The 19,145-nt window shown below is 37.6% G+C and overlaps 1 protein-coding gene across 8 annotated transcripts in view; it reads left to right on the top strand.

Annotated features, from left to right (window-relative positions):
- LOC150086883 (uncharacterized) overlaps nt 1-19,145 on the top strand; it is a 791,472-nt gene that overhangs the window by 657,335 nt on the left and 114,992 nt on the right. For all 8 annotated transcript variants that reach the window (XM_090371653.1, XM_090371652.1, XM_090371655.1 and 5 more), the window contains 2 exons: nt 3,570-3,686; nt 16,609-16,703. In XM_090371653.1, coding sequence (XP_090227779.1) covers nt 3,570-3,686; nt 16,609-16,703 — 212 coding nt within the window. The remainder of the gene's footprint in view (nt 1-3,569; nt 3,687-16,608; nt 16,704-19,145) is intronic.

Genomic DNA, 19,145 nt, shown 5'->3' with positions numbered 1-19,145 from the left:
TGTAAAATATGTACGGGTGGATCAAAAACTGACAGTATGGTAGGTGCTGCAGCAGTTTTTCCTTCATGTATGGTTACAGTCACACAACCGTTAGCTTGCAGTGTTTTCAGTGCTGAACTTTACGCCATCAAGTTAGCACTTAGTAAGATTATTGAGCTTTCCATTTCACCTGCAATAATTTATACTGACTCCCTCAGTGCTATCTCTGCCATAAGGAATAATTTCACCTCTTCTCATCCTACATTGAAACAAATTCATTCCCAGCTATTCTCTTGCAGCCTGTCCAATCAGTCAATTAGTTTTTGCTGGTTCCCTGGCCATTCTGACATTCCGGGAAATGACAGTGCTGACTGCCGCTAACCACCCTCAACCCACTTTCTCACAACATCCTCAGGTTCCATATACTGACTATAAGCCTGTTTATCACAAAACATCTTACGACAACTGGCCACAGATCTGGAAAAGGAATACTAACAACAAACTTTACCAGGTAAAAGAAGAACCAAAGCTGTGGCTCTGAGGCTTCCGACAAAAAAGACAAGAGGAAGTGATGTCGGAAAGGCTGAGAATTGGACATACGTATCATATCTATCTTTTTTTTTGTTATTGGGAGAAAACCTACCCCAGTGTTCATCCTGTCAGTGTCAGCTAATGGTCCGTCACTTTCTGCTTGATTGCCCCTTATATTCAGCTCTGGTCCAGGTCAGTTTCCAGGTTTAATATATCACATGATTTATCTCATATCCTAGGAAACGATGAAAATATTGAACTTTTAATCTACTTAAAATGTATTGGTCTGTACCAGAGTATATAATTTAACAACTATAAGGATGTGGTCATCAAATAAACTATGAATAGACATAATTTGGCCTCAGTATCCCTTGTGCCATTAAACTCCAAACCACCAACAACAACAACAATGTGAACTCCAGTAATCTGCTTTTAATAATGAGAAAAAATTTTATCATTATCGACTTCTACTGCCACTACCAATAACACGTACCATCTGTTTACCAAGAATTCAGGAAGAAACTGCTGTAGCGGGAAACAAGTTTGTTCAGTAAATGTTTCCTGTGGTTTTTGTGTTGGCTTTCTTTATCTTAGCCTGGCATTGCATCCAAATCTCCAGGTTAATTTTCTGCCCACACCAACACCAAATCTTGCAAAAATGATACAGCAGTTATTAATCAGTCCAAACTAGATTTTAAACAGGCTGAGAGTAGAAAACTTTCTCCTTGTCCAAATGGTAGTTGGACATGCTGGTCTCTTGCCAAACTGTTAGCTGCAACTTTTGCTCATCTGTACTCCAATCTCTGTTGAAACCTGAGATAGTTCTATTGCCACCTCAGCTAAAGATAAATCTGACTTGCTTGCATCCTACTTTTCTTCTAACTCCATCTATATTTTCACCTTAAAACCTAATGTGTCTGTTTCCACCTTGGCTAAAGATAGATGCGGCATGCTTGCATCCTACTTTTCTTCTGACTCTTGTATTGACGATCTTGGTAAACCACTCGCTACCTCCTGTGTCTTTCTTCAAGTGAATTTCAGAAGGATTTTGAACAGGATTTTCTCACAACATCCTCAGGTTCCATATACTGACTATAAGCCTGTTAATCACAAAACATCTTACGACAACTGGCCAAGATCTGGAAAAGGAATACTAACAACAAACTTTACCAGTTTGTTGTTATTCCAGGTCCTGATAGTATTGCTCTGCTTGTTCTCAAAACCTGTGCTCCTGACCTAACTCTTGTTCTGTGTTACCTTTTTTACCCTTTTCATTCCACTGGTTTTGCCTTCTGCTTGGAAATTTGCTTATATCCAGCCAGTTCCTTAGAAGAGTAACAAATTCCTCCCATTGAATTGTCCCATTGCATTTTTACTGTTTCTAAAGTAATGAAAAAATCCATTAATTGCCAACTCCTAAACTATCTAGAAACCTTCCATCTGAACAATAATCACCGATATGAATTCTATCAGTGTTTTCTCCACTGGTGATATACTACCTTATGTTATCCATCTATAGACAAATTCAATGGAAATGTTTATTGCAGTTGGTTTTTGACATTTCAAATGCTTTTGATCGTAAAGTTTAAAAGTTTTTCTAAATAAGCTTCCATCTTATGGATTGTTTTCTGTAATTGCATACCCAGTTTGTAGACAGCTCTCTGTCTTCTAACTAATGCTGCTGTTCCCAAAGGTTCAGCTCTATCTCTCTCTCTCTCTTGACTGGAAATCCTATCCATAGTTTTGCAGATATCAGTACATTACATTCCATCTTCCAGTTTGGGGAATCTTGCACAAACAGCTTCAACTTCTTATCCACTACAATTCCTTAAATGCTGATTTCTGGGTAATTCTGCAGTGGGGCAAAGATAATTTAGTTATTTCAATGTCTAAAACTCAGTCCTGTCTTATATCTTGCAAAAAAGGATTCTTCTGCTGCTGTGCTCATCTTCATCGACACTCAGATTTCTAGACAAGATAACATTTCTCTGTTAGGAATTATCCTGACTTTTAAATCTCTCTTGGTGTAAGCACATCACAAATATTGCTTCCTTTGCATCTAAAAAACTGGGTTTTCTCTTTCACTCTTGACATTAATTTTCTTCTAAACAGCTGATCACTCTGTATAAATCTCAAATCTGCCCTACCATGGAATATTGTTCCCACATTTGAGGTGGTGCCCCCATAACCTCTCACGCTTCTAGACTCCATTCAGAAGAGGCAGTTAGGTTATTAATGAACCATCTCTTATGAAGTCTCTCTCTCTCTCTCTCTCTCTCTCTCATAGACATTCTGTTTCTGTTGCTTGCCTTTTTTTACAGATCTATAAATGGGCACTGTTCTTCCATTTTGGCTTCTATAATTCCTTCTCAAACTTCGAAACCATTCCGTGCACATGCTACAACCAGTCAACATCCTTTTGCTGCCTAGCTTCAAACAGAACCAGCTTTTCTTCTTCATTTATTCCTTCAACATCCATTTTCTAGAACAAACCTCCCTTCACACGTTATTTCCTGAAAATTGCAATCTACAGAAATTCAAGTCTAATGTTAACAAGTATCTTCTTTTATCTTCTCCAACCCATGCATGGTACTAAGTATTATAGGTTCTAATACCTTTGTGTTTTTGTTTTTCATTTTAAAAAAATTCTCAAAACCTTCTGAGAGTCAGAGCTTTGTAATCCCAAGAAATGTTGCCTGCAATGCCATGCCATTCTTCAAATATCTTAAATTAAATATTTGTATAATCATATGTTCGTTTTCAGAATTTGATCGATCCTCTAACATATAGAACTGATTACGTTAATAGTAATTCTCCTTCATTACCATAGAAGGAGAATTTAGTTGTTAACATTAATAGTTGATATGGATAGATATAACCTGGAGAACTGAGAAATTAATAGCTTTTCTTTTTAATCTTTAAAACATCATTATTATATCTGTATAACTTTGGAAAAATAGTAGATTGAACATTTTCCTGGAAAAATAAAAATGCAGCTACAAAATTCTAATTTCTACAGAAATGTTACCAATTTAAATTATTTTGTTAATTAATTTTAGGCATCCTTCGTCTGAGGATAAAAACTATCGGGACAGATATCGCCATGCTCCATCTCACCGTGCTCCTTCTGTTATTCCAGTTCATAGGAAGGACAAAGAACAAGACTCTAAACTTGAGTAAATATTTTTAATCTTTTATATTTAAATTATAAAAAAATATTTAGCAGTGATTTTGTAGAATTTCTGAGAAATATAGCAATCACAGAATTCATTTATGTGATTGCTATACTTAGGTTGGCCACACAGTAAAATAATTGCATTATATCAAATTGATGTTAGTTTACTTCTAAGGCGCCGCCTCCGTAGCCAGGTGGGAAGGAGCAGCAGTGCGTAGCACACGCTTCTTGATTAGACCAGGGTTCGAGCCCGTCACCACCAAATACGGAGGATGCGGAAAGGTCAGGGAATGACCACCGCATATCCCGGAGCAATATGGCCTTAGTTGCTAATGCTCCTAAAAACCAAACAACAACAAGTTTACTTCTGAAGCAAGCTGATTCACAATAGATGCTTGCAAAGTTAAGCCACTTGAAGACTACTTTTATTTCACTTAAATTTTTTTTGTGTCCTTTAGAAACAGGCCAACAGAAGAGTGTTAAAAGAAAAGTTATACTGAAGAAGGGAAGGTCCAGTTTTCTGAAAAATTTGGAAAATGAGATTTCAGTTAGTGCAACATTCTTTCCTAATGATTTTCAACCAAATATACATTTTAAATTTAATTAACACTCCCCTTATTCTGAAAAACAAGGAGTACGTTAATTAAATATAAAACATGCCTGTGATGAAGAAATTAGACAGATGCATCAGCCTAGACTTATCCCAAAATTTACTGCTGTTGTTATTAGTTCAAACATGTATAGACATATTTATGTTTGCTAAATACAAATGAATTGAGGACAAAAGGATCTTTACTCATTAAAAATTGATATGCTCAATCAAGGTATCAATTAAGAATGGTGCAATAAACTGATGAGAGGGGTTATGTGACGCCTTTCCTCGAAAGGCGTCACATAACCCCTCTCATCGAATGGGACCTACTTACAGTATCTGAAGAGGAATTAGTTCAAGAACTGATTAATCAAAAAGTAATTTGCGCCAAATGCATAATGGCTAAAAAAGATGGAAATCTTGTCCCGACTAGATCCATCATTTTAACTTTCAGTACCCCAGATTTGCCATCATCAGTAAAAGCTGGATATTTAAACTGCCAAATTCGGCCTTATATTCCTAATCCCATTCGTTGTTTTAAGTGCCAGAAATATGAACATTCCCAGCAGGCATGTAGAGGTGATGCCATTTGTCTTATTTGTGGTTCCAAGGAGCATGCACAAGCAGACTGTTCAGCCTCAACTCCCATTTGCCCCAACTGCAAAGGAAATCACCCAGCCTTTTCTAAATCTTGTGAAATGTGGAAAACAGGGAAGAAAATTCAAAAATATAAAATTGAACGTAAAGTGACATATCCTGAGACACAGACAAGTTATGTTGACCATGTCCAGTCATTCTTATGTATCTCACACTCGAAGCACCCATTGAACAGCAGCTCAAACAGATGTATCAGTACCGCCTAACACATCTCTAGCTAACTGGGTTAATACAACTCTGTCAAACTCTGGAAAGGACACACCCCAAACTAAAACCAGTGAAGCAACCAATGCTCCAATTAGCATTCCAGCATGATAGTGAAAAATTTAAATCAAATGATAGCAAGAAAACCACAAACAGTATGGAAGTAGATGTACCCTCAGATTAGCATTAGCAAAGACACATGATGCAAGAAAGCAAGCTTATACAGCATCAGCCAAAAAAAAAAAAAAAAAAAAAAGCCTTATTTCACCCATCCACTCGCTCCAAATGTTTGCCAAGTTCTGCCTTGAATCTATTTAAGCTATCAACTTCTACAACAACAGATGGAAGTTTGTTCCAGCGATCAATCACCCGATGGCTAAAGGCAAACTTCCACACATCTATCCTACAACCGTCTTTCCTAAATTTGAATTTATGCCCTCTCAGGCAATTATTCTGAGCAAAAGAAAGAATCCCATCAGCACTGAGCATGCTCCAATGCCACACTGCTCCAATGTGCAGCAGTCTTCCATGTGCAACAGTATCAAAGGCCTTTCTAAGATCCAAATATATGATATCAAAGTTATTCTTTGCATCCAGTTCCTTTGTGACTACATCATAGTATCCAATCAAATTAGTCAGACAAGACTTCCCCCTTAACAAACCCATGATGTATCCGAGCTATAACTAAAGTCTTGTCTAGATGATCCTGCAGTGCTTCTTTAACCAGTGCCTCCATTAATTTTCCTGGAACAGAAGTTAAACTAATATGTCTATAATTACTTGAGTCGCCCTTTGATCCTCCTCCTTTGTGAATTGGGGTCACATTTGCACATCTCCAGTTCATGGGTACCTCCCCAGAACCATCAGCACATCTATCTGTAATTCCCTGAGTCCAAAGAAGCTCTCATAATTATGGCTAAGGGTTTGCTTACTTCCTTTGCTGCCTCCTTTAATATAACTGGATGATCCCATCCATCCCGGATGCCTTTTTTATGTTTATCTTCAACAATTTCTCCTCCACTTTCCTCTCAGTTATTACAAAATCATCTAGTGCACTGCCAGAGTTTAATTCACCTCTGGAATTCCCCTCCCTGAATAACTCCTCTTGTGTGAATGTATGGTAGACCTATTAGTAACTATGGTTATATTAATGTGCAAGACCACAAATGCTGCATATAGTATAAAGGAGGTGATGACCCAGGTATGGCCCCTCAATGTGGGCACCTGTACGTGTTGAGGGGACCTGCCAGTGATGCTGCTGGTCCTCCAGATTATCATCAATAGGATCCAACACCCACAGCCTCGGTTCCAGGCTAACATCAATGGAATCCGGTGTGTTTGCTGTCTGCTGTAACCTGTGGAAATTTGGAAAGGGGGATCCTGGTGGTTGAGGAACCCAGCTTCAACACACCACTCTGGCCCCTGCTTTGACAAGACGAGTGGTCCTGGATGGCCCAGCTAGGATCAGTCGGCTAGTGGGTTTGCCTGAAAAGGTCAGCCCATCCTGTTAATGCTATGCCCCTATCCTCATGGTCCAAGGGACAGGATTCAGTTTGGTGGCAGTGCTGGTATGGTGTCTGGGTAGCCCTGCATTCCACTCTTGAGCACATTTATTGCTTGCTGGGTAGTGGGCCTCCCTTTGGGCTCCGTGATGGGTGGAGAGCCCAGGCACTGAACCAATATGAAAACACTTATAAATCTCCTTAAAAGTATTTCTTCCGCTGCCCCAACCCTATTTGAAAATAATAACTTAGAAAAAGATAGATTTCTCATCGTGCATTCATATGCTGAGAAACCAATTGGAAAAATGTCAACCTTTTTCATTCAGAAGGGTTAGCAAGTTTCCCTAAATCAGTTAAGAGGCTTCGTTCTCGGGACCTATTAATTGAAGCAAAAAACAACAGACACTCTGAGCAGCTACTCTGTAACTGGTATTCAAAGGAATACCAGTTACAATGACACCACACAGAACTCTAAATCCATGAAGAGTTGTCATCTCAGAGTGGGACCTCCTTGAGGGTACTGAGGAGGAAATCCTAACGGAACTAAAGCCACAAGGAGTAATAGGTGTTAAAAGAAATTCATTGCGTAAGAATGGGAAGTCAATGCCAACGAGAAATCTCATCCTTACATTTAATACTCTGTCTTCAAATTTAATAAAAGCAGCATACATAAATTGCAACATAAGGCCATATATTACAAACCCATTGTGATGTTTTAAATGCCAGAAATATGGGCATTTGGAGATGGCCTGTTGTGGAGTGCATGTAAAGCCACCAAACTCACTTGTGTTAACTGTGAAGATGAACACCCTGCATACTCAAGGGCATGCTAGCAGTGGAAAAAAGAAAAGCAGACACAAGCAGAGTTTAATATTTCTTTATCAGGTGGTGAGGAGACTTAATGCCAGCAAGTTTATTACCCACATATGTGGGTTTATTACCCACATATGTGCAGAAAGCTGCAGGGAAGCAATCTGTTTACTTCCCTGCAGCTTTTTTATATCTGTTTGGAATTCAAACAGATCCCACCAAAAGAATCTTTTGCTCCCATTGCATGCTACTTACTGAACACTCAAAAGCCACTTCAAAACACCCAGTCAGCTGCCACTCCCATATCAATACCACCTGCTGCTCCACCTCTACCTAAACAAAGTATTATGGAGCAAACAAAAAAAAATCTGATTCGCTGCCTGTGGTAAATGAAAAAATGGATATAGAGGGGAACGAAACAAATGAAGCCATGGTCTTGGAACTTTTTGTAGACAAAGATACAGACACTGGACAATTCCCAGTCTTTCCCAAAAAGAATAAATCTAAGACTGAGAAACTAAAGCCCTCTGCCCTTTGGAAGCCCACAGACGGAGCCACCAAATCTAAGTAATGTTCACTTTCAAATTTCTACAGTGAAATTTCCGTGGTTTCCATCAAAACAGTGAAGACATCAAAGCCCTCCTACATAAGTACGAGCCAAAATGCTTCTGCTTATAGGAGACATATTTAAAGGAAAATGATGACCCTCACCTACATAGCTGTTCTATCATCCAGGTAGACAGAACTGGGGAATGGACCTACCCATTGAGGAGTCTCCATCCTTGTAGGTAACCATGCCCCTTTTAAAACTATGCCATTCACTACTAATTTAGAGGCTGTAGCCATACATATGTACAGACAGTTACAAGAAATATTGAACAGACAGTTACAAGAAATATTGAACAGACAGTTACAAGAAATATTGAAAGACATACATATGTCTTTCAATATTTCTTGTAACTGTCTGTTCACTCTATTTGTCACCTGGGAGCGACATCTCCCAGCATACCTTGATGATATCATTAGGCAGTTGTCGTCCCCTTTTCTGTTACTAGGGGATTTTAATGGACACAATATTCTGTGAAGTAGTGCTAACATTAATGGAAGGGATCAGACTATAGAGCACATGCTTGAAAAAAATGATCTGGTCTTGCTAAATGTGGGACATAACACCTTTTTCCACATGCCTGCCTGTACATTTACCGCGGTTGATCTCTCTGTATGATCCCCCTCTTACCTTCCTCTTTGTACATGTCAAGTTGAAGACAACCTTTATGGTAGTGATCACTTCCCCGTGATATCCACCCTTTGCAATTGGAGATCATGCCACCCATCTAGGATACCACGGTGGAAGATTGATCATGCCGATTGGAATGCCTTCAAAGACCTGGCATCATTTGATACCATTACAGTCAGCAAGGAACCAATTAATGACATGGTAAAACATGTTACAGACATTCTTGTACAAGCAGCGGAAATTGCAATTCCAAAGACATCGACTCAGTTTCCATCATTTCCTAACCATGGTTGAACACCGAATGCACAGCAGCAAGAAGGCATGGGAGATATTTTGCTGATATCCTACCACAGAAAATATAATAGCCTTCAAACATGCATGTGTCAAGGCACATTATATTAGACATCGGTATTAGAAAGAATCTTGGATCCACTTTACATTTTCCATCAGTCGGGTGGCGACACTAAGAGTCATCTAGGAAAAAGTCCGGAAAATGAAAGGGAAATACACATCACACCCTCTAACAATCCTAGAACATAATGGATGTACAATTGCAGACCCAACTTCAAATGCAAACACTCTTGGGGAGACATTCGCCAATGTGTGTTATTACATCCTGTGCCTCAGAGTTTCAGAGCATCAAACAAAAATTTTAAAAACAGCAATTGAAGCTGTCCTCAAATAGCTGTGTACAATACAATCAGAATTTTACACAATGGGAACTGATGGTGGCACTGTCTCATTCTCAGGCAAGTGCTGTTGGACCAGATGACATCCATTATGAAATGATTAAAACATCTTTCCGATGAAAACATCTTTCATCAGAATCTATGGATTGTCTGCTCTGTCTCTACAATAGAATTTATATTGAAGAGCAGTTTCTGGACTCCTGGCATAAGGCAGGGATTCTCAACGGGGACGATACCGTCCCCAACAGGGCAAAAATTTGTTTTTGTGGGACAAAAAAAATCATGAGTATTACAATGGTTTGTGGCCTTTCAAAGTTCAACCTACTCGACAACATCTTGTTCCTTAATATTTCATTTCTCTCATTGGGTTTTCTTTTTCCCTGAGACAACTGATTTTTAACATATGGGTATATTATATTAGGAGTGAGTGAGAAATTTTGATAAAAGGAAGATAGTGGGCATCATTTAATTCAACCACAGTTGGCATTAAATGCTTAAATGCTTTCAGAGGTAATGTTTCCACAATCCTTGGCCTTGCACCTTTCTGACAGCTGTGACCTTGGCTGCGGCGTGGTGGGCATGGTTTATTTATTTATCCTTTTGTTTCATTGGTCAATATATGAGGCATTGATGGGATCAGGAAATGTTTGTCTATTGTTTCTACTTTCTAAGCGACAATCAGTATTGATTTATTGTTTCCTAGTGGAAGTTTATTTTTGATCCCCAGTGCTTTTGTGAGTGATATGGGCTATGAGAGTTAAATAAAAATAGCTTATATTTTATTATTTAATTCTTTGTAGTTATTCAACCCATCACCAATCATGTCAAGTGCTGAAAATAAAAAGTGTCAGCAGTATCTGGATGAATATCTAGTTTATGGTTTTATTGAAAGTCCATTCGACTCAAGACAGCCTATGTGTAATAGTTCATTTTTCAAATGAGGCTATGAAGCCATCAAAACTTTTAGATCACTTAAAAAAGGAAACATCCTGATAGAATTGGTAAACATATCGAATATTTTAAAAATTTAAAACTAACACTATTGCTTCCTTATTTAAGAAGAACACACAAACAAATAACGATGGAATGATTGCATCTTATAAAATTGCAGAAATCATTGCAAAAACTGGTAGTGCTCATAGAGTTACTTAGACTATTATATGACCTGCATTAGAGACTGTTTTCTGATGCATCAAAATCCTTCCAATATTTTGAAAGCATTGCCATTGAGCAACGAATCAATGAGATGTCAATTAACATTGAAGAGGAGCTAACTGACAAACTAAAAACGAGAAAATTTTCTGTTCAGATTCATGAATCCACAGTTACTGATAATAAGGCCTTTCTAATGGCATACATTTGTTATTTCGATGATGATTGTAAATTGCAAGAAGAGATGTTGTTTCTAAAATCTATAGAAACTGACTGTACTGGAGCATCTATTTTTGCTACTGTAAACACATAGTTTGATGAAAAGTAAGTACCATTGGAAAATTTGGTATCCTGTGCCACTGATGATTGGAAGACAAAGGTTTTATAGCCCACCTAAAGGAAGTATGTCTCAAAGTTCTTGCAATACACTGCATTGTGCACCAAGATCATCTGGTTGCAAAAAATATTAGTCCAGTTCTTTATCAACCTCTCAGTATAGTTATTAAAAACATGAATAAAATAAAGTTACATAGTTGTTGATAATGAAAAACAATATGTGAGACTTCTTTTACATATAGAAGTAAACTGTAAAATTGCTAAAGTAAACTGTCTAACCAGATTTTTAAACCTTTTCGATATGAAAATTTGTTTTTTAGAAAGCGGAGATACAGAATGGAGATCGGCAAACACAAAAAACAACATATACTATATGACTTGGATTTTTCGAAAACTTAATGAAGTATTACTTCCACTTCAAGAGAAATTAATTATTGTGATAGACTGCAAATGCATATTAAAAGCCTTCAGTGAAAAACTGCAAATATTTGAAAGCAATTTAATGAGAAAACAATTTCATGGTATGCAAGAGTTAGCTGAAATCAATGAATCTCTCACCCAGAATGACCTTAAGAATTATTCAGATCATTTGTGTTCTTTAAAATGTGAAATGAAAAATAGATTTTCAGATTTATTTTCTTTTGAAGTGAAACCATGGATGTGATACTGGGTCTGATAGGGAAGAAATTCACGAAGAACTTGTTGAATTAAAATGTAACAATGAATACAAATATAAATTCAAAAAAGGTGGAATGGCTGAGTTGTGCAGATCAAAAATAACTAAACTTCTTTATCTAACAATGTTGTCTGAAATGGCCAAAGTATTTCTTTGTTTTCCAACGTCTTATGTGGTTGAAAGTGGGTTTAGTTCAATAAATAAAATATTAACAAAGGAAAGAAACAGAATTGATTTATGCTCAAGAGGAGACATTAGAATTAAACTTACTAACATTGAACTTTTAGCTAAGAAGCATCAGGCTCAGGGATCCCATTGAATAAAAAGAGCAAAGTATAAAGTATTTTCTTGTTTAAAATTTCATGGGAGGAGATTAGGAAAAAAAATTGTCTAAAAAAGCCCTTTAGGGGACGATAATTAAAAAAAAGGTTGAGAAACACTGGTATAAGGCAATCATAGTTGCTTTTCCTAAACCAGGAAAAGATCCAAAGATACCATCTAATTATCGTCCTATAACTCTGACCAGCTGCTTGTGCAAGATCTTGGAAAGAATGGTCAATGCTAGACTCATGATTTTTAGAGATTAACAACCTTGTTTCCAGGACACAGTGTGGCCTCTGAAGAAACAGATCAACACTCAACCATTTAATCCACGTGGAAACATTTATCCGTAATGCTACTACCACGGAGAGATGCGAGCATCAGGTATCGGTTTTCTTTGATATGGAAAAAGCATATGACACGTCTTGGAGATATGGAATTTTAAAATATGTAACTTTGGTCTTAAGGGGCACATTGCCATCTTTATTAAAAACTTCTCAAACCGGTCATTCCAAGTTAGTGTACGATTCTCTCTCTCTCTCTCTCTCTCTCTCTCTCTCTCTCTCTCTCTCTCTCTCGGCATTTTGCCAAGAGGAGGGAGTACCTGAAGGATCAGTAATAAGTGTAACGCTTTTTGCTATCAAAGTTAATTCTATTGCTGAACAACTTCCTCCATCCATAAACAGTGCCATCTTCCTTGATGACTTTTGCAGTGATGCAGCATGACAGTTATCGAAAAGCAATAGCCAATGGTTTCAGGTTCTCACCTCAGAAGACCGTTTGCATACACTTTTGTTGCAAACAGAACCTTCACACTTAACCAGAACTCAAGCTTGGACATTAGCACCCGAGACAAAATTCTTGGGCTCGTATTCGATAAGAAGTTGGCAAAAATGCCAACTTCTTATCGAATATGAAGGGGATTGAACCTCCTACGTGCTATCTCTTCTAATAAATGGAGAAGTTCAATCTAAAGATTATGGGTCTCAAGTGTATGCATCGGCTAGAAACAGTGTACTATGGTGGCTATACCCAGTTCACCACCAAGCCATCCATATTGCTCTTGGGGCATTTAGAACTTTCCCCCCGTCCAGAGTTTATACATTGAAGCAGGTGAAACACCATTGACAAAAGAAATTGTCACCAAAATATACCTATAAAATGAAATAACTTCCAGACCACCCCACGTGGACATCCATTTTCAAGCCACAATGGGAAAATCTATATAACACTCGTCAGACTACCAACCGTCCCTTTGCTATTCATGTCCAAGAGCTGCTCAGACAACTGAATATTACAGTAGACGATGTTGCCAAGTCACTGAAGCAACCTATTCCACCCTCCCATGCTCACCTTTCACCATTTGACTTCCCTATCCATAATGCGGGAAAAGCCAGAACATCACCCTCTGTCTACTTACAACTCGATGGTTTCCATCGATCTGCTTACTCTGATTTCCTGCCTATCTTCACTGATGGCTCAAAATCAGAATCATCCTTGAGATAGGCATCTCCATAGCCAGGTGGGCAGGCGCAGCAGTGCGTAGCACACACTTCTTGATTAGACCAGGGTTCAAACCCGTGACCACCAAATACGGAGGATGCAGAACGGTCAGGGAATGACCACCGCATATCCCTGGAGCAATATGGCTTTAGTTGCTAATGCTCCTAAAAACAAAAAAAAAAAAAAAAAAAAAAATCCTTGAGATCTGCTGTAGTCTTCCTAGACAGTACATTATCTAAGAACATTCCCCATGAGTGCAGTATATACACCATAGAGTTTTATGCTATAGAGCTAGCCCTGGACCATATTAAAACTAATAATTATCAAAGATGTATGGTATATACAGGGTGATTCACTACCAGTGCGACAAACTTGCAGGAGGTGTAGGGGGCACAAAGACGAATCGGAATCACATAGCATTGCAGGGTCTGAAATGTCTTCGTCATGCGGTAGAGGATGTTGAGCGGGAGGTCGCGTGAACAGTGATCCCACTGGGTCAGCATTTGCGAACTGGTTCTCGAGGCAGTAGGATGGATGAGTATTCAAACGTTGAACTGGCCGACATGCACCTCGCGTATGGAGCTGCGGACTGTAACGGACGTGCCGCTCTGCTTGTACCAGGAACGTTTCCTGCACAGGCGTGCTCCTCACCATACGATTTTCGCATGTGTGCACAGAAGGTTACGTGAGACTGGTTGTTTCACAAGAGGTACCATGAATCGAGAGCAAACGACGAGGACGCCAGACAATGAGGAGAATGTCCTACGTCTTGCAGAAGGCAATCCGAGTACGAGTACTCGAGCGATAGGCCAATGATTGGATATTTCATACCATCTGCAATGCGTCCAATCATTGGAGCCTGCGGATTATCCACTTCGGAAGACTTTTGCTACTTGGTTTCTTCAACAGAAACGGTTCGCAAATGCTGACTTCCAGCGGGATTGCTGTTCATGCGACCTCCTGTTCAACGTCCTCTACCACATAACAAAGGCATTTCGGACCCTGCAATGCTATGTGATTCCGATTCGTCTTTGTGCCCCCTACACCTTCTGCAAGTTTGTCGCACTGGTAGTGAATCACCCTGTTCCTTAAGTACATTACAGGCTCTATCAATAATGAGATATAATCCTCATCCAGTCCTGTCCAGGATTCAGCAGAAGTCTATACTCTCTTTATGAATCGAGTTTCGACATCCAGTTCTTCTGGATCTCAAGCACATTGGGATCAGAGGTAATGACCTAGCAGATGGTGCAGCCAGATCATCACAATCTCAGAACAGTTATAGTCTGTTAGTTCCTATACAGACTACAGGCATATGATACACTCCAAATTGTTTTCTAGTGGCAACAATCTTGGCATGGGCAGACCACGAACAGGCTCTATCATATAAAGCCTGTAATTAAACTGTGGCAGTCTAGTCTGCGCAGGAACTGCAGATAAGAAGTTGTTCTAGCTTGCCTCCGCATAGGACATAGTCATCTTATGCATGCTTTTCTGCCAAGGGCAGATGACTCTCCTATGTGTGAGAATTGTTTAAAGTATCGTTTTAATCTCAGAATTGTTCCACAAACAGGTGATGACTACTATGTGGACTGTTTTAACCATTCTTCATATTTTAACTGAGTGTCCACATTATAGACACAAACATGTTTTTTTTTTATCACTTTTAGTCATCTGGCTAAGCCTTATACACACAGTCAGTTTTTATCCAATAATCAGCATGTATCAGCTGTTTTTACCTGTATAAAATTTCTAAACCTCTTTCATAGCATTTATCTTTTACCATTTTACTGTTATGTCTTTAATGTTATATATCTTATACCTTTTTATATCAGTACAGTTATATATCTGGACATAGTGACCTAATTCACTAGGTCACTGAAAGCTTAACTGCTTTTTTTTATATGACCTGGTTTTGGTGCTTTATAGCCTTAGTTGCTAATGCACCAATAAAACCAAACCAAACCCAACCCAGGTATGGACCAACGTAAGCAGGGTCATGGTGCGTCCTCTCTACTTTGACACCTGTATGTAGGGAGGGGACTTCCCAGTGATGCTGCTGGTTCTACAGATTGGCATCCCTGGGATCCACTTCGCACAGCATAGGTTCCAGGCTCCCTCTGTCGGAATCTGGCATGTTTGTTGGTCCTGTGTCACAGCAGTAGAAACTTGAAAAGGGGATCCTGGTGAGGGAAGGCCCATCTTTAACACACCAGTTTTGCCCCTACTTTGACAGAATAGGAGGTCCTGGAATTGGCTTGCCCAGGATCAATCATCCAATAGGTTTGACTGTGAGAGTTAACTGTGCATTATGTGCAGGTACTGTACCTGCACATAAAGCACAATGGGGTTGCCAGAGTCTGGCAAGGACCATCTATATAAATAAATAAAGAAAAGTACAATAGAGTCTTGGTGGTTTGAGTCTTGTTTTTCAAGGTTCTATTTAGTCAAGTAACTGTAATGAAGGTCAGTTGGAAGTGCATGAGTCATTGTATGTGTTTGTGCAAGATGAACTCCTGCCTTTCAGGAGTTCATCTTGTTTATTTGAGTTGATCTTTATGCATATGTATTAAGTCTTGTTTTCATTATATGTTTAAGTTTGTTTTGTAACATACCATACAATCGCTGATAAAAGCAAGAGAAAATATGTTTTTATGGAAGTCAAGCTAGAGCTTTAAAAACTTTAGAGAAAGGAGAAACTATAAAAAAGTTGGTATCAGAATTGGGCATAGGATAAGTTACTGTTAGAGAGATCAGTGTTGAAACAGAGAAAAAACCTACAGTTGCCACTTGAAAAAATATTCTAAGCTGCCTTGATTTCCTGAAAAATTGTGAAGAAAACAGAATATGAAAAAACTGTAGAGCTTTATTCCTGTGGTTTTCACAGCAATGATTGAAAGGAAGCCCAATCACAGGACTAGTGCTCCAAGTAAAGCACTTAATTTCCAGATGCAATTTCAGTAATAGTGATTTTACTGCTATTTCAGACTGGTTAGACAGATAGAAAGAATAGGTATAAGATGCAGAAAGTGAATATTTATTGGAGGAAACTTATGTCAGAGAGGTGAAATGTTCCAAAATACATTGCTAAACCTCATAGGAAATGAGAATCTTAAAGCTAACCAACTGTAGAGATTGTGCAGTATTTTTATTTAAAAATTAACTGGAAATATTATTCTGCCAAATTTACCTTTCTGGAACTATCTCCAGAACTAATCTGTAATTTCTTTAAATTCCCGGTTAGGCTTATATCAAGACCAAAAAGTGCTGAACGAAGAAAAGAGAAGCGTTTAGACAGCTCACTAGACAAGAGGAGGACTGCAGGAAGTAAACATGCAGGTAAGCACACACAGGAGAATTTATTATTTTATTTTTTGATGCTTAGGAGCAGTGGTTCTTAACCAAAAATGCATTGTGCATTAATAAAATAATTGTAAATAAATAAATAAATTATTTTTTGATATTTATTCAATTCTTCAATAAACAAAATAAAAAAAGTAATTTTTAATGAAATTTTTTTAATATTCATTAATTTCTTTTATCACTTAAGTAACACTGATACAGTAGAAATGCAGTAATATTTCTGATTTTAGTTTAATAATACAATAGCATAATAATCTTCTTTTTTTTATATATATAAAAAACAGATTAAATTAGCATGGTTGTTGTTGTTGCTCTTTCTCATATGCTATTTTTGTTCCTTGGAGCTGAGAAATGCAAAGCAGCCAATTACTTTGTTTTGATTTCATTATTTTCATGTTTCTGACCATGGTTGAAAGTAGTTATCAAGGCACTCAAGAATATGCTTCCAGATAGTCAATCAAATAATATTCATGATGTTTTTAACTTTTTCATTAGTGAGTTTTCCCTGCAATGAGTTTTGATAGGGGTGGGCTATATGGAATGAATTTCTTTGGAAAATTTCAAAGTTTTGTGAAAATTAAAACATTTGTGCTGTACATAAACGTTTCTAAATATTAATTTATGCATATTTTAACTTTGATTTCTCATCATTAAAGTAAAATTATTGTCAAAATGTAAACCAGAATTTAATGAAAAACAAAAAAAAAATAATAATAAAAAACTTTTTCTGTTTTGGCTCAGAATTCCAAAAATTTTTTAGGAATTCTGACCTGCAGACCTGCTTAAATACTTCCACTCACACATGTAAAATGTAGTTCAATGTGTTCACTCCTGAAAGGGTTAATATCCAAAGAAGCAAAGAAAACATCTTGTAATTATTTTCTTCTGTCCACTTTAGCCATATAACCATATCTTTAGTTTTTTTTTTTTTTTTATATATTTCTTTTTGTTGCACAAATTGAAAACAGCAGCCTTACCTCCTTTTGGACCTACATTTAACATACAAGTGAAAATATATATGATAAATATGAAAGTTTTCCAATCCATTCTTGATCACAAAAGCACACCCAGTTCTGAAATTTACTTCTCCAAAATACTTCAGTTTGTGTATTAATTTGAATAATCAATTCAAAACCTTACTTTGGTAGCCATTGTGCTTTGCTATGAATTAGTTGGGAGGCACACAAAAGTTGTAAGCAGTAAAGAATTCAGTATATTGATTAATAAAATTTATAGCTTGTTTGTTTGTTATTTGGTTTTTAGGAGCATTAGCAACTAAGGCCATATTGCTCCGGGGATATGCGGTGGTCATTCTCTGACCTTTTCGCATCCTCCGTATTTGGTGGTCACGGGCTCGAACCCTGGTCTAATCAAGAAGCGTGTGCTATGCACTGCTGCTCCTGCCCACCTGACTACAGAGGCGCCTTACAGCTTGTAATGGTTGCATTAAAACTTCATTCTGGTTTGGAGAAGAATATTTTGCTACTAAATGCTCATGGCGAATAAAAAAATTTGTAATTACTATAGCTTTGGCCACGTATTTTACAATATTTTGCCAATAAACTAATAGGTATCATGTTCCCAACCTTGGAGAATTCTAATTATACCAAATTGTTTCAATCCAAAGATTATTTTCACCTTTGCTGCCCTGAATAATTAAAAACTAGTTGTCCAAGAAGGCAATTCAATGCAGCACAGTAATCCTTCTTTTATATTATTCCCTTCAAAATCAATAAAATATATGTAGCATATATTTTGTCACAGACAGTATAAAAATCCTTCCTCCAGTTTATACCATTGGACAGAGGAAGAGTTTTTATTTTGTACTCAGCTGTTCGGTCCAAAACTTCTATATGCACTTGAACTACAAGGGGTCTTGCGTGGTAGTACAATGGGTTTGGCACTTGACATTCATTTTGGGAGGTCAGAGTTCAAATTCTATTGGTGGAATAGAGGAATTCTTAAAATTTCTTCAATCAAGGCTACAATTAACTATTCTTAGGCAGAGGGAGAACAGCTGTCCCCATAAGTTATTCTGAGTTTTTAGCCACCAAAAACTAAATTTGCCTGTGAATATATTTCACACAATTTTTAAAAAAAAAAAAAAAAAAGATTCCAGATACCATAGGAACTGGCATAATATGAACTAAGCTTTTTGTGACTACAAAAAAAGGAAACTGGGTTTTAAATTGAATATGCTTTTGTTTTCATTTAGCAATTATTTAAAGAACGCTCCTGTCGCATTTCATCTCAAGGCAATTTTGTACAATAAAAAGGTGTTTGTTTATTTTCCAGTTTTGGATGCTTCATACATTTGTTTGATAAAATACCTTGACAATTTACACAGTGCAGTTTTAATGAACTCCCTTCTGATCCTGGCCAGTCAAGTGTAAATAGCCAGTATCATACCTCTAAAAA

This window comes from Mastigoproctus giganteus, chromosome 4 (genome assembly GCF_048544385.1).
Source record: "Mastigoproctus giganteus isolate SK-2022 chromosome 4, ASM4854438v1, whole genome shotgun sequence".
Lineage (NCBI taxonomy): Eukaryota > Metazoa > Arthropoda > Arachnida > Uropygi > Thelyphonidae > Mastigoproctus > Mastigoproctus giganteus.
Note: the sequence above shows the minus strand (reverse complement) of the source record. Positions and strands in the feature narration are given on the sequence as shown.